Genomic DNA, 25,531 nt, shown 5'->3' with positions numbered 1-25,531 from the left:
GGAGAGTGAAGAAACTTCAGGGAGTTCCCTTTGCTTCATTTCTTTTGATTAGCTCCTTATGATAGACAAAGGCACTATTCTGTAGCTCTAACAAGAATACTACCTTTGGAAAACTTAACCCATCAAGCTGAGTTTTAATTAACTTCCTACACTTGCACCCACAGCTGGTTCCTTTAAAATATTCAGAACCTCATGAAAACAGTTTTCAGCTTCCACCATCTCGCATGGGTCTTAACAATTATTATTTAATACATATATTTCAATCTGTTAAGCAATGAGTAGGGGCTTCCTCAATTCCTTACATAAAACCCCAACGATACCTGTTTGCCACCAGCATGAGCACAACAAAGCTTTTGAGCATGAAAGGCATGGAGGGTTTAAACTGACAACCCCATAATGCGATAACATGGAAAATTAGGTTTGTGCTTAGGGGATAATCATATGGCATGCAAATGTACAATGCAAGAAGTATCATGAGTCTATGAGAGCGTGGGGATTTAGTACAGTTCAAGGTTATTTTCTATCTTCTCATTGGAATTGTTTTAATTTAGTCCATGAAACCCTTTGTAATTATAGGCCATACATCCTTTCCCTCTTGGTATGTAAATAACATAGCTATAACCTATACTTCTTTATTGGCAATTACGACAACTTACCTTTTTAAAACTAATTTTTCCTTCATTTCCTTTTCTGTAACTTGTTTGTTATTAAAGGTTCCATTTTAAAAATTGATGGGGAAAATGTGGCTAATAAACCAGACTGTTTTTATCCTAGGGTGGTCTGAAGGAAATATCATGTACTTGTGCAGTTACAGGATTCTATAAGTTAAATGTCTATTTTGCAAAGCCAGATCCAGGCAGAATGGTAGAGACTGGTTTTCATTTTTGCCTTTGTAGATGTTGTTCAGAACAAGGAAGCTGGAAACGAGCGGTTACCCCATAGCAGGAAAAGTCCAGTTGATAACTAGATCTGCAAAGCTCATGAATCTCCTTGATCCCATTCTTTTAACTGAGAAAAACTAACAGAAAAGCTGATTACTTTTTCTTGTAAAGCAAACTTTTGGACTTACTTTGGACTTGCTTTTCTGCAGAGGGGAGGGAATGTAAATTATAAGGCCCTATGTGTACCTTCCATTGCTCCCTGGATGGTTGGAAAAAGAACTCCAGCTCTTGACCAGCAATGAAGCTGGCAGGAAGTGAATCTGGTGAGTGAGGTTCAGGTTCTCCAGCATTCAGGAAACCCCTCTGAAAGATTCCACTTCATGCCAGTGGAGCAAGTGGGCCATGACAGCTCATTCTGGACCCGTTTCCTCCTCTGCAGGAAAACTGTTCTTTTATGTTAAATGGTATTTAAATTGTCTAAGTAAATAAATATGGGGATAGTAAAATATAAAAGCTTATGCTAGTATGAGGTGTTGTTTCTCCATGCTAATATATGGTAAACTAAGCACCCCTAGTCTTCTACATCAGTGCTTTCCAAACAGTGCGTCAGCTGCAATGTGTAGGTGTGTTGCGTGAATGCTCCCTGTGCTCCTCCCGGGGCTGGAAAGGGGTTAGTTTAAGCTCCTGTTTGCTAGTAAAACTAAATTACTGTGTCACAAAATGATGCACATCTAAAAAGTGTGTCACCAATATGAAAAGTTTGGAAAGCTCTGCTCTACATGCTTAGCTGGGAATAAGCCCCATTGAACTAATGAGGCTTTCTTCTGAGGTCGGTATGCACAGGAATGCACTATTAAATGCTGGCTGATTAAGAAGAAAAAGGAAGGTGCCTATTTTGACAACCTTCACCTCCTGTCTTTGATGTGACTGGGAACTAAACTGGACTCTGCCTATTGAGATCAAGCAGGCGCCTTCACTGTGCTCTTTTTGGTGCATTCCTGTTTAGAAAAGCCTTCCCAGATGCTTAGAAAGTTGAGGTCATTTCAGTCTGTTTTAGTACTTTTAACTTTTGTATGTTTTAAAGTAAGGTTGGGAATTTTTCTTGATTTTACTATTTTATCTTTTGTAAACCACTTTGAGGGTTTTTTAAACAATCAAGCAGTGTATAATTTTTTTGAAAAAAATAAGCAAAATAAACTGACAACTCTTTGAGATAACATGTTTAGGGAAGTTTTTAATGTTTGCTGTTTTGTCTTCTTCTTCTTCTTCTTCTTCTTCTTCTTCTTCTTCTTCTTCTTCTTCTTCATATTCTGTTGGGAGCCGCCCAGAGTGGCTGGGGAAACCCAGCCAAATGGGCAGGGTATAAATAAATTGTTGTTGTTGTTGTTGTTGTTGTTGTTGTTGTTGTTAACGTGCTGTATAGTGCACTCAAAAATTTACTGACTTGGATCCTAGCGTAAGTTAACCTAGGGAAAGTCATGGCAATAATGTTTTCCCCTTCCCCTCCCCAACAGTCACTTGCATTCCTCAAAAATCCTCCTTGGACAATGGGGAGGCCTTCTGTAAGATGTGGGTTGGGGCATGGGGGGGCTGCTGTAGGGAAGAGAGAAGGGGAACGTCACTTCTGTGAACTCCATTAAGTTATCTTAAATTTTAAGCCAATGAAATCATTTTTCTCAGTTGGGAAAGAAAAACTTATTGGTGTGATCTAGCTTGAAGATGTTTTTTCCCTAAAGTTTTGCTGATTTAAGTCTAGATTTCTAGACTTTACGTTGCTGGTGGTTAATCAAAGTGCTGAATTATCGTGTTGTGGAAAATATTTCTTACAAACAAAGCAGTGCTGGAGTCATATACCAAAGCAATCAGTGTTCTTTGTTTATAGCAATTTTTTTTTCATTTTTATAGTAGATATGAAACAAAGTACGTCTTTCAGTGTCTGATAAATTAACCTTCACGTAATGTGAGATGATGATTTAAATCAAGAGAATGCTGAAATATTACCTAATTTGCAGAGTTCTCTGTAAATAAACGCTAAATAATACAATACTGTATACGGAAGAGTTTTAAATTTCTCCCATTTTTTATTCTGCTCAATTCCATCAAACATGGTGCTATAGCTAGCATGACGACTATTCATTGCAGCCTCACCTTTTTCTACTGCAGTGGCATCATCTCTCGTATAGCCAAGAAAAAATGCTAGTCAGAGGAGAAATGGGACATGACACTAACCCTTAATTTCCTGGCCAGCAACACTTGAGCTAGTCGTTGGGAAAGCTCTGGCTTCTGTTTGGGTGGGGGTGGGGAAAGGCACAGCTTGCAACTCTTTTGGTGCCTCTTTGATGCTGAGGAGCAGAGGCTGTAGCATCTGAGCTGGGGTGGCAGACTGTTCCCTTGTATTCCCCCCCCCCTTCTTGAAACATCTGCCCTGCTGAGAACTAATGGCACTTTAAGTGCAGTGGGAACTTTTCTGACAGCTCAAGAGTGGGTATGAAGGGAAGTGACACTAACTCTTGATTTAATCAACTGAGCTAGTTCTGGGTGCTTCCTTAGGAGCGCTCTGGCTGGCATTTTGTTCGGGGACAATGGGAAATGCCACTGTGGGTGTCAGAGTGCCTAGCAGCAGGGCAAACTTTTCAGGATGAGATCTCTAAGGGTATCATCTCTTTGGGTCATGCCATGCAGGGCACTCTCTTCGTTCTGTTACCCTGGGTGAGAGCCAGGGAATAGAGGAGTTTTTGGTGGGGCCTCCCTATGCAAAAGGTGGGTTGGTTTCATACGTCTTCCTGGTTTTCTCATGGCTTTAATGGGAATTTGAGGTGAGAATCCATTGGTTCATCTCACCATTGTGTATACTGACTGGCAGCAGCTCTCCAGGATTTCAGATAGGGTACTCTTCAGCCCTATCTGGAGATGCTGGGGATTGAACCTGCATTTTATAATTTAAGGTCTAAAAATTAAGTTCATGCAAGTTCATCAGATTAGACATTCAACTGGATCAGTTAAACAGCTGATCAATCCAGTATTGCTCATCAATACATTATTACTATATTACAGTAGCCAGTACTTTGTCAAAGATACCTATAATTTATCCATATATTTAATATATTGTCAGGCTGTGTATATTACTGAAGACAATGACTTGGATCCAGAGTAGTTCTTTCATGAATAAGAGAACTCCTTTCACCTTCCACTTTTCCCAGGCATTCAGGAGAGCTATAAGCAAATAGAAGAAGGGATTAAGTATCTCAAGTACCTTATTTAGGCAATATAATGGAATTGCCTAAAGTAGCATATTGGATCCCAGCCCTTGTAAATTTTGAGTTTATAGTTTAAAATAATTGAAGCTTGGTTGTGATAGATAAACACGTTATAAATTACTGTTTGCATAGATTTGCAACACATATTTTGTGTGTGCTCCTGGTGATTTAATAACTTCAATACAGTACCTACTCCTGGGATGGAAGATCTCAAAATTATGAATCTAATTACATATTTTTATGTGCATTTAAAAAAATCAAATGGGAACTTTTTTGATATATATCTGGAAAGCTAATTAACAGACAAAAGAGAAGTGTAGGAATGTGTAGAGAAAAGGTGTTTTGTGTTATGTCTGATTTAACCTGCCCAGACATGGAAATATGCAGCCAGTTGCAAGTCTTCTCTTCCCCATACTCAGCAATCTATTGAGTCCTGTTAAAAAGGTATTTAGCAGTTAACCTTGAGCCATGCAGGAATAATTAACCACGGGAAAGGACAGAATTTGAATAGCGCTTGCTGGTGAAAAGAGCAACAGCTGACCTCCAAAGCCAGGTGTATCTTACTGGAATGTACTTCAACCAGATTAAATAGCTGTTCAAAGTATAGGATGCTAATTGAAATATTTTGAGGACCAGTGAAGGAATTTAGGCAGAACTGATTGCCATTTTTGGTGCTTTATTTAAGAGCTATTGTTAGAGACTGTTTAAATATAGCTCTTAAAGAGATGGAACTATCTCCATTGCTGGTATTTGGAGGGATTTTACTGTTGTTGTTTCCAGTAGATACGGAACAGGTTTTGCTAGCTACATAGCGTACTTTGAATATTTAATTTCTTCTTCTATTTGCTTATAGCTTTTCTGGATGCATTTTGTCACCCTCTTAGATATATTCAGATGATCTCTATGAGCCGTGCACTCTCACGATCTTTGTTGTTGCACGAACGGAGAAACAAGCCAGGAAGAACAAGAAGAACTTCTTGTTATGTTCTAACTCAGGGAACTTGCTAATTTGTTCAAGACCAGCAAGGATATAAAGCTGTGGTTTAAAGGTGGCTTACTAAACCTGACTTGTTTAGTAACTACCGACCTTAGTTCTCAGTTACAGTCATACCTCGAGTTGAATGTGATTCGGGTTGAGCGTGTTCGAGTTGCGCTCCGCGGCAACCCAGAAGTAACGGAGCGCGTTACTTCCAGGTTTCGCCGCTTGCGCATGCGCAGGCGCTCAAAATGACATCATGCGCGGAAGCGGTGAAACACGACATGTGCCGACGCGCCGTTGCATCTTGTGTTCTGTTCGGGATGCGAAGGGGGCTCCGGAAGGGATCCTGTTCGCATCCCGAGGTACCACTGTATTATATGCTGCACAGCTATGATTAACTGTGGCCTTCTGGTTTGTTCCCATTTGTGCACAGGGGCTGCATACCCGTCACACAGCTCATGCATATGCTGTCTAAAAAACATGCTTCATGCAAATAGGCAGTATGGTCAGAATCCAAAGACCTACTTTAGGAATGCCCCAGAGCTTAAAGATAGCTGGTGTGATGTTCTCCAATTATTTTCTTTGAAGAGTAAGCGACCAGGCCAATTGTTTTCGAAAGTCCCTTCAGTTTTTCTGCCACAGAGAGTTCAAGAAATGCCAAAATACCAGCTCAGGGACTAGGAGATTCCTTCTTCACAAGTATCATTTTAGGGTTATATCTTTGTAGGAAGAATACAATTGTGAATGGCTATGAAAGCATAGGAGAGCCTTATACAGTACTACTGAACACTGACAAACTTTCCCTCAGATTACATTATAGGTCAATAACACACCAGTCTCATCAGTGGAGATCATTTGTACAATAGCTTTAGCTAGTTTTAAATTTTGTTCAGTAAAAGTCAAAACTATATTGGGGAAATAAATGTTGACAGCAACATTTCTTATTGCTAGAGCTGCTTACTTTCTATGTACTGATTGTACAGCATAACATTGAGTGTGTGGTATAGAATTTATCTCTTGGAATGTTTGTTTATTTTTTTGAGACAAGACTCTGTCTCTCCTGCCTGTACAAAAAAAATATAACTGGTGTTCAATATGGGAGCAAGCATTTGGTGGTGATGATAGAAACAGACTTTTTTTGTTTCTATTAAATATCAGAAGTGTATGTAACAAATGATGTCCTTATTTTGGACTTAAATGGGATAGTAGATCTCTCATAGATTCAATAAGCCTGTGACAAAAGAGATAAAAGGATCTAATGTTCCTGCTGCACTGCAGGAAATATGATCTCTTTGTAAGATCAGCAACTGGTCAGAGCAAATATTTTTGAAAAGTTGTAATTTTCTCAGAGTTGTCCTTGCTTTGGTATTAAATTACATTCTGATTTTCCTTTCAGCCACAACCAGCAGACCACAACATTTAGGCATCCTGTGACTGGCCAGTTTTCCCCAGAAAACGTTGAGTTTATTTTACAAGAGGAGTAAGTAGATTGATCAGTCTTACTACTTTTTACAAAATAGGATGCGTTGTAAACATTTGAATTTTTGTGTTGCAAGATAAACGCAAACATGTACAACTAAAATACATTCTTTATCAACATTATTCCCAACTGCAAACTTACCTTCTGCATTGATACTAAAAAGTTTTTTAGAAATAGTAACTTTAGAGAATCAGAAATTTTTCTGAAGTCAAAGATTATGGTCAGGGCAAACCCACAAACCTGCGTGCTCCTCCTTCTTCCCTCCTTCTCTCACACAGCCAGGAAAAGAAATTCTGCCAAGTTTAGTTTCACTTTTAAGAATCCCTGCTTAGCATTGCATTCAAACCTGAGGGTCCTGGTTTAAAACAGTCTAGGTAGTTTACAGCTTCATAAACCATGAAACAGCCTTACTGTGAAACTATGGAGTTAGTTTAAATCCAGGATGCCTGGTTTAAAATAATATTACCCCAAGATTCTTTAAAAATGAAACTAAACTCTGTGAAAGTCATTCTCCTGGCTGCACAGGAGGAGGAGAGGGGAAAGGAGGAGCTAGTAATCCTGAAGTTTGTCAAGGCTCATTGAGGTTCATTCACATAGATCTAAATAATGGCTGTGGAACATCAAGCCCAAGGGCCAAATCCAGGCTTCTCTGTCTGACCTTTGGGATTCTCCCCAGGCCACATCCTCTTTCTACAGGCCACAACACTCAACTGCCATCTTCCACATTCCCCTAAGTGTTTTTGTATGGAATATGCCTTTGAACACTGACAATGCATCTTGCTTGCCTAGATGGATGATAGCAAGGAGTGTTAGAGTGTGTGTCAAAACTCGTCTGCTGCACAAAGGTAACCTTTATTTGTATTGTGCATCCACTTCTGACTCTGGCCTTTCCCACCACTGGCATGTGGCCCCTTGGAGCTTTGCCATAAATAGAGAGAGATCATATCACTTCAATGCTGCTACAGAAACACATCTAATAACTTTGCTTGGTCCACAATTAATTGCTGAAGTTCTGCAACTTTTCCTACAGTTCTACAGTCACAGTCAATATCTAGTATTTCAGTCCAACAGCTGATTAGCTAGTGACCAATTACTTGATATAGGTCTCTTTTTAAAACCATTTATTCCAGAAACACAAGATATACTTCATATAGTAAATTTTATCCAGTCTTTCACATACTGCTTCACACCGTGTTCTAGTCACTTGAAAGGGCATGGAAGTGTGACAATCCTATCCAGAAGGCTTGCAGTATACCACAGATTGATAAAATAGGGATGGCAGAAGATGTTAAAAATTGATAATGAGACAATGACTGCCAGTGAACTCAGCCAGAACTCCTAGAGATACCTCTTTTCATCTCTCAGATCTCTCACTAGCTGAAAATGTGAAAGGCTCAAGGTTGCTTTTTGGAGGAAGGATATCATCTTTACCTGTATCTTTATTTCAGTGAAACTTTTTGATATTCTTGCGATGAAGCTGGTAAAATTTTGGATGGACAAGGTAGCTGTTAGGTGAATTTGTAGCTGGTTGATTGACCAAACCCAGAGAGTACTCGCTTTCTGGTTTCTCGTCATCCTGGAAAAAAGTGGCAATTAGGGTTTTGCTGCAGGGTTCAATCCTAGGCCCTTTGTTCAACATCTTTGTAAATGACTTGGACAAAGAAATTGAGGCGATGCTCATCAAATTTGCAGATGATGAAATTGGGAGGAGTAGCTAATGCCGCAGAAGACAGAATTGGGGTGACATTAACAGATTGAAGAACTGAGCCAAGGCTAACAAAAAGAATTGCCATTGAAACAAACATCAGACAGGAATAACCAACTGTACAAATATAATATGGGGGACACCTGACTTGCTAATAGTGTATCTGAAAAGGATCAAACATGAGTCAACAGTGTGCTGCAGCAGTAAAAAAAACCCCTAATATTATTCTAGGATGCATCAACAGAAGTAAAAATCCTACTCTATTCTGCCTTGGTCACACCCTACCTGGAATACTGTGGCCAGTTCTGGGTGCTGCAATTTAAGGACAAGCTGGAAGGGAGGGCAGCCAAGATGATCAAGGGTCTGGAAACGAAGCCTTTATGAGGAATGGTTGAGAGATTTGGGTATATTTAATCTGGAAAAGCGGAGACTGAGGGTGAAGCTACACACAGAGGGAAAAAATGCTATAAATAAGTCAGAAATTAGATCATTATCGCAAAATAAAAAAACCTCTATGAAGGTTTGTATTCCTTCCAGCTGTACAGTTCCTTGATTTTATGATTTAGCAAGGAACTGCAGAAAAGAAACTTTTGAGTGCAATCTATCAGGAAATTTGCCACAGAAACTCCAGTGAAATTAATTAATGGAAAGTGTGTGAATGGTGCAGATATTAGCAGAGAAAGACAAATGTATTATCTGGGTATAGATGCATCTGACAGCATAATAATTTTCAAAGTGTTTATTTGCCAAATAGAATTCTTTATGTAAATCACCATACTTATGTTCTCTCTTGGCAGTGAATGAATAAGATAGCAAAATACTAAAAATATCTTTTTCCTCTGATGTAGAGAAAAGAAGACAGCAACTGTTATAGCATATGCTAATATATAAGATAAATTATTCAAAAAGGTCATAAACTTTGTTTGAGACTATTATTAAAGAGCTCTGAATCTTCCACTTTCTGAAACTCAGCCTTCCTACAAAGTCTAAATGGAAGGCATCCATACCAATTGTGGGGTGTGAATTACAGTGGTGCCCCGCAAGACGAATGCCTCGCAAGACGGAAAACCCGCTAGACGAAAGGGTTTTCCGTTTTTGAGTTGCTTCGCAGGACGAATTTCCCTATGGGCTTGCTTCGCAAGACGAAAATGTCTTGCGAGTCTTGAGATTTTTTTTTCGCTCCCCCCCCCTTTATCTAAGCCGCTAAGCCTTTAATAGCCTTTTAGCAGCTAAGCCGCTAAGCCGCTAAGCCTTTAATAGCCGCTAAACCGCTAATAGCGCTAATCCGTTAAGCCGCTAATAGGGTTGCTTCGCAAGACGAAAAGACCGCTAGACGAAGACACTCGCGGAACGGATTAATTTCGTCTTGCGAGGCACCACTGTAATTTGCTTTTAGTGTTAGCTTTTGATCATTGTTCTAAGGCACCCTGGGATATTGTGAGAGGAAGGACAAGGTAGAATAAATAAAAATTAAGCGAATTCTTAAATAGTGCACATGCAAGCATCTAATATTGCAAAATCTTTTAATGAAACTGCCTTTTTTTGAAGGGTGGAATCAGTTTAACAGTTGGGTGCTAAAAATATAATTAATCCCAAGTAGATGTTGGAGGCCGACCTGTGCCTGGTTGAATGAAACCATGAAGCTGATTGTCATGTTCACTAGCTGCTTTCGTCTGATAGGTTGCTCTTTTGTAGGAGAAATAATGAACAATGACCCAAGAATTGCTGCTACCTACCTATTTCACTTATTCTTTCATTGAATATCAGTGACAGCCACAGAAACATTCAGGACAGCCAATTTGTCAGAGCTCCCCTTTGGCTGTGTTAAAGGTAGATAAGAAGTTGTAAGGTTTCTGTGCACCAATATGTTGCACAGTATAGCCGCATTCAGCCGTGCTCTTAGACTCAACCTTCTGTTCTTTATGTTGCTAATTTGAGTCCTCTTTTTCCATTTACAAATTGTACAGGTTTTTTTTAACAAACTCTGTTGTCTGATGCTTTAAAATTAGTATGGCATGAGCACTTTGGTTTAGATGAATAGGAGTCATTGTTGGTATAAAATAAAACAGAAAACCCCACCACATTCATTCATGCATACATTTCTTCCATATTCTGACACTTTCTCTAAGCTGTAGTATTTTTCCCTTTTAAAAATGGGGATAGATCCTAGCAAGCAAAGAAACTGTTTTAAATTAACACTTGTAAGGAGCATGTTACTTCTGGCACAACTAATGTATCATGTTTTTACTTGCATGTGAGCCTATGTACACCAAAAGACTAAAGTAACTTATTTTAAAATTGGCTTTGACAACTGTCATTAAATGTAAAAGAATGCACTCATCTATTCTCACATGTGTCTATAATTTGTGAAGGTAGTGAAAATTTATTCTCTTAATGTATAAAACCCTAATTAAGGTTTATTAAATAGATGTGTTCAGTTAAAATTGACTTTGTTAACTAGCGTGTTAGGACTTGATTCTGCAACAGATAATTAACTTAATGTGGCAACCTTTTTCTGTTGGCAAAATTGAGCATCTTCCTTGTCCTCCAGAGACCTTGTCCTTTTAAACTGCTTTTATTCCTCTGAGTCTAAATAATACTTCATTGTTTTCTGTTTGTTTTTCCTGGCCCCCTTCTATGACATAAACAACCAAATCTCCCGTGGCATAATGGCATATAGCTTTGTTCAAAAACTGCTGTGTAGGTTTGGTTTTTAATTAATATGCAGAGCTAGCAAAATGTGTTTGCTGATACTGACATATCATTCTTTCCTTTTCACCTTAGTCAGTTAGTCAACCAACCAAGTCAAATTCAGAGTAGACCCACTTAAATCAAAAGACATGACTAGTGTAAGTCCATTGATTTCAGTGAGTCTACTCTGAGTATGACCCATTTATTTATTATGAAAATAAAGCTGCATGATATAAAAAAGATCTTGAAAGTTTGTACTACATTACTGGAATATTAATCAAGCACAACCATTCTTCAGCTAGGATGCAATGAACCTTGTGCTGATTCAGTCCCATTCATCCCCCACTTACGTGATGAGTTTTGCTCTTGCACTTCTGGTTTTGTGGCATACCATGGTTTGCTTGTACAACACTGGACTGAAAAACAACATTCAAACTGGTAGTTTCCAATTCTAATTTGCAGGCAGGTTATGGTTTGCTCAAACCATTGTTTTCTGCTTTGTATGTAACTGGCACATATGACACTAAGTCAAGTTGTACGGCTTGTTTAAAACTCCCCCAACTTGGTGCTCTCCAGAAGTTGTTGAACTACAGCTCCCATCAGTCCCAGCCAGCGTGGTTAATGGTCATGGATAATGGGAGTTGTAGTTCAAAATATCTGAAGGGTGCGGGAGGGGAGGCTTGTTTAAACCATAATGTGCAAAAGCTGTGTTCTGGATCACAGCTCAAGCACTCCCATTTCGTTCAGGGAACAACAGGTGATGGCCTTTGGCTTCGTGTGCCATCCAAACATGCTGTTTTTTTCCAAAGAAACTATGATTGGGAAGCCAAGGTTTGTCTGAACCTGCTCAAGGGCTACCTAAATGTGAGGCACAAAACACTTCTTGGCAATCAGGAACACCATGTGGGCTCATGCACTTCCACCTGTCTTGTAATCCAACTGTAGTTTTCCACAACATTCAGATCAGACAAACAATGGTAACTGGATTTGCCTCCAAACCATGTTTTGAAACAATGAAACTCAACAAGAAATGGGTTTGCGAACCATTATTTTGAGGCAATTCTGGTTAGTTTGTCTTTCATATTCTCCAAGTCTCCCTGTTTTCCAGGGTCAGTCCTGGAATTATGAAAGCCATCTTGGCTTCTGATTTCCCCTGCCAGTGCTGCCGCTGCCGAGCTCAAGGAAGGGGGAGCTGGCACTTGTCCCGAGCGGCGGCAAGGGAGCATCCCGTTGCCTCTCTGCTGCTGTCAGGTGTAGTGGTTAAGAGCGGTAGTCTCGTAATCTGAGGAACCAGGTTCGCGTCTCCGCTCCTCCACATGCAGCTGCTGGGTGACCTTGGGCTAGTCACACTTCTCTGAAGTCTCTCAGCCCCACTCACCTCACAGAGTGTTTGTTGTGGAGGAGGAAGGGAAAGGAGAATGTTAGCCGCTTTGAGACTCCTTCGGGTAGTAATAAAGCGGGATATCAAATCCAAACTCTTCTTCTTCTTCTTCCTCCCTTAGGCAGCTTGTAGTGGCTGCTTTCTTTGATTTTTTGAAAAATGTTTTGTGTGTCTGCTTTTAATCTTGCCATCTTCTAAAATTTATTTATTGGTATGTGTTTTTCTTTTTGCAAATCTACCAAAGAATAATAATTTTTTTAAAAGAAAAACACCAATCAATAATTTTACTCTGACCATTGTTAGTTATGATGTCCAAATTGGACACACTAAAGACCATACCCTGCAACATACTTCAGATGAAAATAGGGACATTTCTCACTCCTCAACTGACCCTCCTCAACCCCCCCCCCCATTTTGTCCCCACCCATGGAGCATTTCCTATCAGATGAAGGGTGAGTGCCACCAGCATTACACCAACAGGACACAGCATACACACCCTCCACCGTCCTGAGAAAACCCCTTAATCATTGAACCGGAAGCAGGCCATTGTTGCTGCTACTGTCTCCAGTATTTACAATGATCACGACAAAAGTAATTTATTCAGTCAAATATTTTAAACAGTTCCATACCAGATAATTTATACGAACTTTGAATAAGCTTGCTCATTTATGCTGGTTTGGCATGCCACCACCACCACTACTACAGATACCAGGTTAGATTTTAATGAGAAATGTCAGCATAACATTACTTCCCTAGTAGATTAGTGGTGGTGCATGGCAAAGTTAGTTCTGAAACATGAGGAGCAAGCTTTTTTGCTCTGAAAAAGAAACACCCACCCACCCACCTCTGACCTTGTAAAGAGGCAGATACTGACTTTCATAGTAGGAAGTGAAATAAGAAGTCCTATTTTTCTTTCTGTGCACAGCAAGGAAAACACAATGGGCAGATGTCAAAGGAAGAAGCTGAGTATGCTCATCGTGTTTAGCATATAGATGTGATATTAAAATGTGCCATTTATTAAGTGTAATGAGCTATAACAACAGTTAGAAAGCTCCTCCCCTACTGTGTGCTGAGTTTTCATCCTTCATAAAAGTTCATAGTATTCCATTTAAAGAATTAGCTGCTTTCATTCCCTGAACATAAAGGTAAACATGATCTTATATTTAACATTCCTTCAGTAAAATAGGGCAGGTTTGTGTTTTTGTATGTCAGTGAATTGTACTGTTCAGCTTCCAAAAAAACCACACTCCACTATTAGAAATTGGAATAAAATTTTCTTTTAAATTAAAATTCCACCCTTGCCATCATTAAGTTGGCTGGAATTTTCTTCTCATCTGTCTATCCTTTCAGTAGAAATTCTTAGTTTTATATTTATTCTATAAAATGAAATATTTCACAGATGGTTTCATATCTGCAGGAAAAATCAAGAGCCTTGATATAGTTAATGGAAAAATGAAGAGGCAACATGATCAGTCTTACAAATATGAATGCGGGAAATCACACACTTGTCTCCTATCTCCTGGCATTCAGAGACTTGGTAGCTAAAGGCATTTATTTCACTTGCTGCTTTTCCAGTTTCTAGGCTGCCCCTGTATGAAAGCTTATGTGTATATTGTATATGTGTGTGTGTGTGTGTGTGTGTGTGTGTGTGTGTTCCCAGCTTTCTAATGCAAATAAACACGCTTGAGTTTTTGTAGTGGAAATTTATAAGACAGCCACCAGCAGAAAAGTGTGCTTTACTTTTTAAGTTTGACATGTAGAGGATCATGTAGTCAAGATGATATTGTGAGTCAGTAAGTCAGCTTCCCTGTTTTGTACTTGCTGGAGTTCCAAATAAGTGCTAATGGCAAGAACATTCAATTTCCATGGCTCATGAATTGGACCTAGCTCAAAATTTCCTGCCCATGATAGCCTTGGTTAATGCTCGCATTGTGAAATCATCTGAGCAACCACTAACTGAAACACCTGAGTGAACTAGGTATCATGCTGAAATGAATCCTGAATGGTTGATGTTTTATTTAATACTGGCTTTGCATTAACTAGTAGCAACAAAAACTCATGTGGCACTCACTGACCTCATCTCTAAAGTAGGCGCTGCTTACCTGCTCCTTTTCCCTTAATTAGTTTTCTTAACTTATTTAATTTTTTTTATAACATTGATGTGTGGTTTTAGCTGTATCTTCTTAACAATAACTATTATTATTATTATTATTATTATTATTATTATTATTATTTCTATACTTCCCTTCATCCAAAGATCACACAGCGGTTTACAATATTAAAACACAGAAATACATACCATAATAACAAACAAAAACAATACCCCCCCCCCCAGTTTAAAAATCACACAGTTTGTTTAATTAGCCAATGGCCTGGGAGAAGAGGAATGTTTTTGCCCGGCACCTAATAATATGTAAGGCATCAGGCAAACCTCCCAGGGAAAGCATTCCACAAGCAGGGCACCACTGCAGAAAACACACATTCTCTGGTTGCTGCCCTCTGGACCTCTTGCAGAAGAGGCATATGAAGAAGGGCCCCAAATGATGATTGCAGGCTCTGGGTTGGTTCATATGGGGAGAAGCAGTTCTTAATGTATTGCGGTCCTCAGCCATTTAAAGTTTTAGAAGTCAAAATGAAATGAAAAAGGTATTTAAATATACCTTCCTGAAGAAACCAGAGGCCTTTCTCCTGGGCATAGTCGGCCAATTGGTGCCAAGGAAGGACAGAACTTTCTTTATGTATGCTACAACAGCAGCAAGAATACTTATTGCAAAGTATTGGAAGACACAAGATTTACCCACTCTGGAAGAATGGCAGATGAAGGTGATGGACTATATGGAACTGGTGGAAATGACTGGCAGAATCCGAGACCAGGGAGAAGAGTTGGTGGAAGAAGATTGGAAGAAATTTAAAGACTATCTACAGAAATACTGCAAAATTAATGAATGTTAGAATGATGTTGGATTGAAGTTAAATGGTTTTTAGCAGCAATGTTATAAAGGAATATGTAAAAGTGGATTGTTAACAGGTGATAATCTAAAGTTACAATATATTAAGATAAAAGATTAAGATAGAATCAAAGAGGGAAAGGATTTGCTGAATTAACTAATTTGAACTGGAATACAAAAAAGGGAGGTGTGAGGAGGTCGGGGAAACAAGCAAATGAAAGTTAAGATATGGAAAGACTAATCTGTTTTTTTAACTGTTTTTATTTTGTACTTTCATTTTCTATTTTTCCCCCCTCTTTTTTTCTTTCTTTTTTTGCTTATTTTTGTATTATGTTAAAACTAATAAATATCTTATAAAAAAAAAAGTTTTAGAAGTCAAAACCAGCACTTAGATTTGGACCCAAAAACTAATTGGCAGCCAGTACAGTTGGATCAGGATTGACATTATATGCTCAAACCGTCTTTCCCCAGTGAGCAACCTGGCCACTGAATTCTGCACCATCTTCAGAGGCAGCCCACTTATAATGTGTTGCAGTAATCTAACCTAGAGGTTACCAGGGCATAGACAACAAAAGTTAGGCTATCCTTATACAGATAGGTGTGCAGCTGGGCCACCAGCTGAAACTGATTGAAAGCATCATCCCTGATGATTGGCCATGCTGGCTGGGGACTGATGGAAGTTGTAGTCCAACAACATCTGTGGAGAGCCACAGGTTCGCCACCCCTGCTCTGCTTACTGACTGTGTTGGTTCTCATTTCAGCCTCTGTACACTCCGGCGCTCTTAACCTTGTGGCCCTTTATCTCTACACATCCTTGGTGACACAGGATTGGCCACTAGGGGTACCACTATCCCCCAGAGTAGGTGCTTCATCAGGAAGGAGACTACCTCCTCCAAGTTGTTGTCAGAGCTGAGAGTGAGCTTGACCAGGAAGTTGTTGCTAGCCCAAACTGGGAAGGACCGCACGCTTTTGTAATGCCTGAAGCTGGTGTTGGCCTGATGTGCCCCTCTTGGGTCCTGTTCAGTTGCATGTACAGAAATAGCTAAATAAAAATTTCTTGCACTCTGCAGAAAATTACAGTTACTGACTGTATCAGCTTATTCGGCTCTTAAAATCATTTCAATGTATAAATGTGTTAAATATAATATAAGTAAATTAATGCACATCTGTTAGCTGAACTATAGAAGATAGTGTTTAGATTGCAGGACAGACTTAATGAGCATGCTTCTGTTAGCAGTGATATCTGTAATAAAAGCTGTTGTAAGTGAACAGTTTACTGCATTGGCGCAAGTGTAGAAAAGCTCACAAGTTCCATCTATTTTTTTGTGGCATGCTTATACAAGAGCAAAAGGCCCCTGGGGGTGGGGGAGCTTAAATATGTAATAAACGCCCTATTCTTTTTTTCCTAGGCAAAATTCACTTATGTCCAAGCATCGGATAAACCAAAGACCCTCAAGCATGGTCAGTGAAACATCTACTGCAGTGACTACATCCACTGTAGATACAAAACCTGGCTCCAAGGTAAGACACATACCCGCCCCCTTATTCAGAAATGTGAACAGTATCAAGGACTGAGCTTAGCCCTTGGGCAAGGTGATCATTGCACTTCATTAGATCTGCACAGATATGGCACATCAGTCATTTTGAGGTCATACAGTGATTCATGGCTGAGTTAAGATTTGAGCTAGAAGCTTCCTGTTTCTCTTAACCGCTGTGGTACATGTTCTCTATTTCATTGCTTTCAGTTTTTTCTTTCACACTGTTTACCTGGGCAATGTCAGCTTTAAGCATTTCTTTTAAATCTTTTTTTTAAAATTATATACTGTATCATGGTGTTTGGCTGCACCATTCATTATATTGGACAGTGTCATTTTATAAAGCTGCTCTGATAACAGAAATTAAAAGGAACCCCTTATGGACTAGGGAGCTCTGTATATGTATAATTGGTTGTGGTAGATTTTCTTGATGGACTGTTGTTGTTTGCATAATATGTTTGGGAGGAGTTTGAGAAGGAAGGGCAGGGTGATGCCATCCCAGTTTCAGTGATCATGGGTAGTGGGAGTTGTAGCCATGGGGAGGCGATAGGTTACCATGGAAGATGGGGACAAACCTATGTACGCCTTGTTCCTTGCTCCCACCACTGCCATGGGCTGGTTCCTGGTTGCTTATCTGCTATGCTCACTGACCTGTTATCCATTATTTGTTCCTGGATGAGAGTGCTAATCTGGTGTGTATTACTGAGCCTGGGTGGGTGTGCTGGGAGGAGTTGATCTGACCCGGCTGCACCCACCTGGATACTCAATGCCGCGTAAGCATTGGCTTGCAGGAACTGGGGACAGAATGGAAGAGAGGAGTGGCTATGGTCTGTAGAACTTCCATCACCAGGAACACCCTCTGTCTTGGAGCTTACTGTGAGGTCCTGTACATGGTATTATGCCAAGGACACAGTAATAGTTGTTGCTGGTGCACTGTCCACCCTGCTGTCCAGCAGCTTCTCTGACTGAGCTGGCAGAGGTGGTCTTGTATGTGGTGTTTGATGAATGTCCATATTGAAGCTACCTTGGTTGTTCTGGCTCATGACTTCATAGCTTCCATGACAACCATGAGGCTGTCTCAGGTTGTCACTGATCCGACACATAGGGCAGAGCACAGTATTAATTTCAGTTTTTGCTCCAGAGGGAGGAAGGCATGGTCTGGAAACAGGGGTGTAGATATCACCCTGTTTTCATGATGAGGTTGTACTTGTAACTTCAGTCATTCACTGCAGGGGTGGTAGACAGATTGTGATGATCTACTCCTGGAGATCAATGGAATCCAATAGATTCTTGTCATGCTGTGGAACAGCGAGATGGATCAGGTCAGCACTTTACCCAGCTATTGAAATAATTGCACCAGCTGCCATTTAGCTACTGGACTAAGTTCAAGGTGCTGATTTTGGTGTATAAAGCCCTATTTTAGAAACTGGAAAAGTTTTTAGTTGCATTTTCCTTCAAAACAAAACAAAAAACATGTAAATATCATTACTAGGATACTCCTCCAAGTCCTACTCTTGTGTAGCTCTTGTTGAGGCATAAAGTATCATTTTGCTCATTTCCAAGCAGTACCATTCAAATGATTGTATGTTTGTGTAGTTAAAACAGCTAGTGGGGTCAAGTATGGCTTATTGTTTCTTAATTTGGTATGCCCCTGAGGTGAAGAGCTGTAAAGATTGTTGCATACTGATATGGCTCTGGTTCCTTTCTTCTTGTAACTCATTTCCCCATGCTCAGGTTGAGAGGACAAGCAGCTAAAAGAGGTATTGTCTTTGTCTGGCTGTCATGCTTGAGGATGCTTCAGCAGTTTCTTTCATGACTGGGGAGCCCTTTATGACACTGTTGGAGAATTCCTGCTATTGAATAGTTATAAAAATGTGATGTGCAGTAAAAAAAAAAAAGACAGGTTTTAGCAAGCCACTTCAGGGAAATTATGGACCGTATGGAAGCCTACATTTAAGCAGATTTATTTTCTCACTATACCTCCTAACATAGACATGAAGGTAGAAAGAGCTTAACCAAGAGTGAAAGGCTTTATTCTATGGTAAATTCAGTCATTGTGATTCTGATTCTGCTCCTGAAATTAAGATTTGTGTCTATGGCAAGAGTTTAAGGATTTTACTATATTGAGGAATAAAATGATATATCACTCACTAATGCAATCATGTTATGCCACCCTAAGCTCATGGCAGAAATTGAACATATTACCCATGTATAATCAATATTGATATATTACTATGTGCTTAAAACTAGAAAATAGAAAAGGAGAAAGCTGCATACTTGACCTTAAAGAGGACTTTGGTAAATTTCCAGACATGCCTACACCGAAGGATGGGAGAAGACAGGGCTAGGCTCCCTGCCCCATTATATAATCAGAGAAAGAATGAATAATGTAACTTAAGACTTACAATGGGAAGTGAATGTGATGTGGCAGATTTTCACTGGCCTAGTTCACACATCACTCTGAGCATGGGTATGACTTACCATGGCTATGCAAATGTTTGGGCTCCTGCTGAGGAGCTCACACCTACTTTGCTCCTCCTAGCTTTTTAGGTCAGTCTGGGATGGCAGATAAAACAAGGTTTTTGGAACTTGGGATCATGGTTAAGGTCTCTCCTTCTTGACTATGACATCTAACCATATGACAAACCTTGGCTACAGATCATGGTTGAGGAAGAATGACCTTAACCGTGATCCCGGGTTGAGACAATACTCTGAGTGTTAAAAGCCCAGAGAGGAGGAAAGTGGTTCATCCTGAGGAGCCAACATGTTGACACATTCATTCTTACGCCATGGTTTCAATTAACATAATTGATCAGTGCGGTCAGTGTGTGAAGTTAAGGAGGAGTTGAAAGAGAAGATTTGATTTCAAAATACCAGTATTTAAGCAGGAGGGTTTTTCCACAAAAGCTGAAGTCTAGTCTGAATTTGGGTTCAGAAGCCCAAAGACTTCTGCTAGTTTCCTCCCTCTTGATCAGCATAAATTAATATATTCAGATTAGCCCTAAGATACAATGATAAATTGCTAGATATACCCCCAGTTGAGGATGTTCTGTCTGTAGAAAGGAGTTGCTGAATAACTGGATTCTTAGAAAGAATTAAAAGATGTAGAGGAAATGGAAACATGTATAATTGTATAGTAACAGATAATACCCATTTTGTGGCAAAATCATTTAAATACTGCATTATTGTGTAACAAATTAGGGAACATTATAAAAAAATACATTGTATGTGTACTTTTTATGTTTGCTCATGTCATGCACTTACTATTGCTGTATTATACTTGTCTGAAGGTGGTAAAATCTGGCAATAAAATACACAGTTTTGGGAAAAGAGACCAGGCTATTAGGAGAAACCCTAATGTTCCTGTTGTGGTGAGAGGCTGGCTTCATAAGCAGGTGAGTTTGTAATTATATTTATGTGTTGCAGTGAGTTAAATCAGAACTGCCTGGTGAAAAGGAACTTTTTTTTGCATAGCATTTGAAAATGCTGGAGTGGAGCAGAGGCGGGGGAAGTGAGTTGCGGTGGGTGTGGGCTGCCCCGGGTGTCACCACTGAGGGGGGGGGTGACAAAATGCCGGGCGGCACTCACTGCGGGGGCTGCAGTGTGCCCGAGCCACGCATCTCTCCTGTAGGGCAGCTGAGTGGGAGGAGGCAGGCAGACGCCGGAGGCCCCACGGTGCACCTCGTTCCTCCCTCACCCCGCCCCTGTAGGCGACACGCCTTGCCCCTGTGGATGATGCACCCTGCCCCTAAGGGCAACTCGCTCCGTCCTCCCCCTGCCCCTGTGGGCAACTCGCCCCGTCCCTATGGGTGGCTCGCCCCACCCCTGGGGCAACTTGCTCCGCCCTCCCCCTGCCCCTGTGGGCGACTTGCCCCACCCCTATTGGCAGCTCGCCCTACCCCTGGGTGTGCTGCCCCAGGAGCCTGAGTGGCTTGCTCCACCGCTGGAGTGGAGTTCCTGGAATTCAAATTTCATGTGATCAGGGAATCTCAGAATTGACCTTCAAATCTTCTTGCCTTGTTTTCTGTCTCTAGTATAAGTGTACAGTCTTTGTAGAAAATCTAACATAGGAAAATACATGTTTATATTATGAGTAATCTAATAGGCAGGTAGTTCTGCAAATGAGTTATCTAGATAGCATACTAAAAAGTCTTATGTTTTTCCTTGGGCAACTTATGAACAGATCGTGATTGTTAGGTGAAGATAGACCACCAATAAGAGCTTTAACACAACTGTAATATTTGTGTGTGTGTGAATAAGTACCACAGTTGTCAAATTATATAGTGTAGGAGTGTTAGATTTACAGCTTAGGATGCTGTGTATTTAAGGCAGAGGCGGATAAAAGCTTAGTCATATCAAAATGTGAACAGTTCAAGCTGAAAGATTGTAACCTAAACACCTTTCTAGGAGGCAATAAGTATGAAATACCAGACTCTATAAATATAATTAACATTTTTTAAAAAATTATCACAATGCAGATTACTGTGTCCTGCACGTGTATTAACATAACTAGTTTTATTGCATAAAATTACAGCACAGCCCTAGGCAGCATGTAATAAATAGCCAGGCAGGTCAACTATCTGGAAACAAAAAGGTCAGCGGTTAGTGCCTGTCAGTGTTCTACTGACATGAAAGATGAACTCTGCCCGTATCATTATTAGCACTGCAGTCTTGAAAACCTTTCCCAAGCTATACAGAATTAAAAACATAAACATGTTCAGATATATCATACAGTTGCCACTACTGCTGCACTGATCTTGATCCATCCAGCATACTAATAATATCTGTCATTTGTGCATTACTGATGTCTGCTAACTAGCATTCACTAATTGTAATATGCTTTTTCTTCATAATAATGGTATCTAATTAGTGATGGAAGAGTTGATCCAGTGGGTGGCTCCACTAGCAATAAAGAAAGAGATGTGATTTTTGCCTTTTCTGGCTCCTTTCTGCCTCCCCCAGCACGCCCTGAAAATCAGTTCAAGAGAGTTGGGAGACTTGCCAGAAGAGGGTAGAAAGCAGCATGGGGGCTGCAAGCAAAAGTTCCGCTTTTATTAGTGGAAGTGTTTGCAGAATCAAAAGCCTTCCATGTTCTTAAGAGCACCAGTTAGATTATGCCCAGTAACAAAAAAATTAAGTTTTTGGGAAGTAGTATGAGAAAATCATGATACTGGGAAGGTTATGCCATAGCTTTGCATGATTGTTGATGAGCATATTTTCATATGTTAAAGAAAATATATATACATTTCAGATTCTGTTTAGTGCTGTGTCGTTTCTTCTACTGTCTGTGTTACAAATTTGGTATTTTATTATTTGTATTTTTAGGACAGCTCTGGCATGAGATTGTGGAAAAGGCGATGGTTTGTGCTTGCTGATTATTGTTTATTTTACTACAAAGGTTAGTGAATAAAGATCTGATTTTAATATTTTTTGTGGAACTGAGAGCTGAGCACAAATGTTACATTTGTTTCTAAAGTCTTAGAAACTGAGCTTTTTGGTGTTCAAAATGTCTGGGAGAATGCTAGAGAACAACTCCCTACCTCCTGCTTTCATTAATGTCAGGGAGTCATTTATGGAAGCTAAACTATGCATTTCTTACCTTTTTGATTGAAGAACATCTATGCAAACCAATTGCCATTCCCAGTTCTTGGTGACAACAGTTCTCTCTCTTCCCCCACCCTCTAATTTGTCTCCTTCAAACAATTCTTGATTGCTAGGAGTATTTCTTTCTCTCTGCTCCTCACAAATGATAACAGTATACTGGAAAATACAGAGGCCTTGATATCTCCACTGTGAGATGCACAAAATGTTTGTGTTGCTAAAAAAGGAGATTCACACGTAACATTAATAAAGCACATGAAATTATCAGAAAAACTGATCAATGTTTTTGTCTATCTCACCCAGTATTGTCTATTCTAACTTGCAGCAGCTAATCAGGGCTTCAGGCAGAGATATTTCACATTACCCGCTGATCCTTTTCACTGAAAATGCCAGTGATTGAACCTGGAACCCTGAGTGCACCTTGTCCCTCCAAGGTTTAGTCCCTCCATAACCTTTCTGTCAGCCTATATCTCAAGTGCCATCTACTGCTGTTGAACAATGGTACAGTTACTAGTTCCTGGGATTCTAAATGGCTTGTGGAACTGTTGTGTGCCCAACTGCCCCCCAAAGAACCACACAAGTTATACACATAGTGCAGCTAACGTAAGTCGCACAAGATGTGGGCTGTTGCACAATACATGCTTGATAGCATGAATACATTTTGTGTTTCGGTTGAAATATGGAAGTTAATTTGTTTCTTTCTTCATTCAAAAGACAGCAGAGAAGAATCTGTTCTCGGAAGTATACCATTGCCTAGCTATGTAATATCTACAGTTGGACCTGAAGATCATATAAACCGCAAGTACTCATTTAAGGTAAATTTAGTAATTTCAAAGTTTGTGTTTATTTTAAACAGTAAACATGATACATTTTTGGGAAATGCCATTTCCTAGCATTTTTCATGTATATCTGGAGCAAAATGTAAAGAGCCACTGATAGTTTTTGCATATGTATTGGAACCTCTCCTTTCCACCACAGAGCTTGTCCTCCCTGTAAAATTGGATGGTCTTCCTTGAATAGCTTCCAATGCAATGTGACATGTTGCAGTTGGAAGGGAAATCTGGAGAGTGCCTGTGCACTGGTAGAAGGTTTTGCATGCAGTTGTAGGACTTTGAACCTTCTTATATTTTTATAACAATGTATCTCCTTTCTTAAAAGAAAATTATCAGACCAGATCATTGTTCCACCATAACACAATGTTATTCATTGCTTTAATGTGTGTTTCCCTATGTTAGTCTAAATTATGATTCTCTGTTGTCTATCCAAATCATTAAACCAATGCTACTCAGAAGTAGGTTTAAATGAGTAGAGTGGAGTTTACATCCAAATAAATATACATAGGTTTGCAGTACATGATACGGCAATACTGTTTTTCTTCTGTTTAAATTATCATTTTGCTTCAAAGTGCTTGTTTAATTTGAATTCACTAAATGGAGCTGTTAACAATTTGTGATAATGTGCCCTCTATATTTTTGCAATGCGAGAGTATGGCAATGTTTAAATCCACTTTTGTGACTGTATGCAGTCCTATTACTTGAGCTGTTCTTTGAACACTTATCATTACAGTGGAGCTTGATTCTAGGCAGATTGATATGGGGAAAAGTCCTCTGTTCAGTTTTATCCATCCAGATCCTAAGCCATATAAGGTTTTACATGTTGGTGCAGACATTTTGAACTTGGTTTTGTATCATATCAGCAGCCAATGCAACTCCTTGGTAAGCTATGCCAGTTAAAAGCCTAGCTGCGGCGTTTTGCAATAGCTGCAGCTTCCAGGCCAACTTCAAAGGCAGCACAACATACAATACATTGCAATAACCCACTCTTGAGATTACCAGTTCAAGGGTCATTGTGGCCAGGCTATCCCTGCTAGCTTTTTCTGTTTCATCTTCTTGCCCCCTTTTTGTGTTTTTGTGTGTTGAGGTTGTTTTTTTGTTATTTGGTGTATGGGGTGTTACTTAGAAACATTAAGGGGACACCAAGCAATGTGTTCTATTTCCAGGTTAGTTCTTCATTTTTGGAATCATTTGGAGAAGGCTCCAAGGAGGTCAACTTGTCTGTAAAAATTATTTGGTATTGCATCAGGATATTGGGGGTGAAACATGGTGTGCAGTACTGAAAGGTAGACTGTCGCATATATCCAGAGAGTCATCCTCCTAAGAAGAAACTGCCAGGTTATATTCAGTGAGAAATCAGAATGTGATGTAACATGTCCCTAATAAACAGCTGTGAATTGAGCAACCCAGTGGTTACAGCTATTTGTGCGAAGGAGGAGAAGAGCTGGGAGTGTAGTCTCACCTTTTGGTGTACCCCTGTCCATAGAGGAATAACAAAATTCTTAAGAGGCTTACAAATATTACTAAATTCAATCAGCCAACACAGTGTTTTGTTCCAACAGTCTTAAAAGTGTCTTGCAGTAATTTGATTTTTCATTCTAAAAAACTGGCTGGCTGCGCCTGCAGAAGAGGACTTTTAACCTCAGCCCTTCAAAGAGCATCTTGTGTTCAATCCCCAAACCCCTCTCAAGATCAGCAGTATAAGTTCAAGGTATAAGGAGTTGATTTCAGAAGAAACATGCCTGTTCCCCATTCTCATGCACAAATGCTTCCCACTTGCGTTCAGAGAGGTGGTAGTGTGATTGAATCTTACCTCTGGCTTTTTAAAGTATAAAGTGTAAGTTGGATTGCATTTGGTCAGTCATTTCAACGTATAGCCAAATTTTGGATTGGCTGCAGCAATGCATTGATTGCCTCAGCCCAATATTAAAATATATGAAGTTGCATGCCTACTCAATAACATGCTGAATTTTGTTAATGCTATGCTTGACTAAGGCTGCAACCCTGGGAGCAAGTCTCACTGAACTTAATGTGACCTACGTCTGTCTACATAACGTATAACAGTGCACTGTGAATCCTTAATTCTTATTGGAGATAACAGTGATGTGCAAGGTGTTTACTTAACTGTAAATTTAAAATATCAAGGAATGTCTTGGTTTTTAGTTTCTTTTTAACTTAGATGTACTTTTGTTTTTTATGATTAAGCATCACTTCAATGAAGACTAGGTTATTTATATAAT

General features: G+C 39.7%; 1 protein-coding gene across 13 annotated transcripts in view; it reads left to right on the top strand.

The window, feature by feature from the left end:
- PLEKHA7 (pleckstrin homology domain containing A7) overlaps positions 1-25,531 on the top strand; it is a 154,170-nt gene that overhangs the window by 76,381 nt on the left and 52,258 nt on the right. For 11 of the 13 annotated variants that reach the window (XM_080975027.1, XM_080975026.1, XM_080975025.1 and 8 more), the window contains 5 exons: positions 6,514-6,597; positions 16,732-16,843; positions 20,148-20,252; positions 22,183-22,255; positions 23,173-23,273. In XM_080975027.1, coding sequence (XP_080831153.1) covers positions 6,514-6,597; positions 16,732-16,843; positions 20,148-20,252; positions 22,183-22,255; positions 23,173-23,273 — 475 coding nt within the window. The remainder of the gene's footprint in view (positions 1-6,513; positions 6,598-16,731; positions 16,844-20,147; positions 20,253-22,182; positions 22,256-23,172; positions 23,274-25,531) is intronic. The other 2 variants (XM_080975030.1, XM_080975022.1) reach the window with 1 other exon arrangement.

Source organism: Podarcis pityusensis (assembly GCF_964106645.2).
Source record: "Podarcis pityusensis genome assembly, chromosome: 1".
NCBI classification, from domain to species: domain Eukaryota; kingdom Metazoa; phylum Chordata; class Lepidosauria; order Squamata; family Lacertidae; genus Podarcis; species Podarcis pityusensis.
Note: the sequence above shows the minus strand (reverse complement) of the source record. Positions and strands in the feature narration are given on the sequence as shown.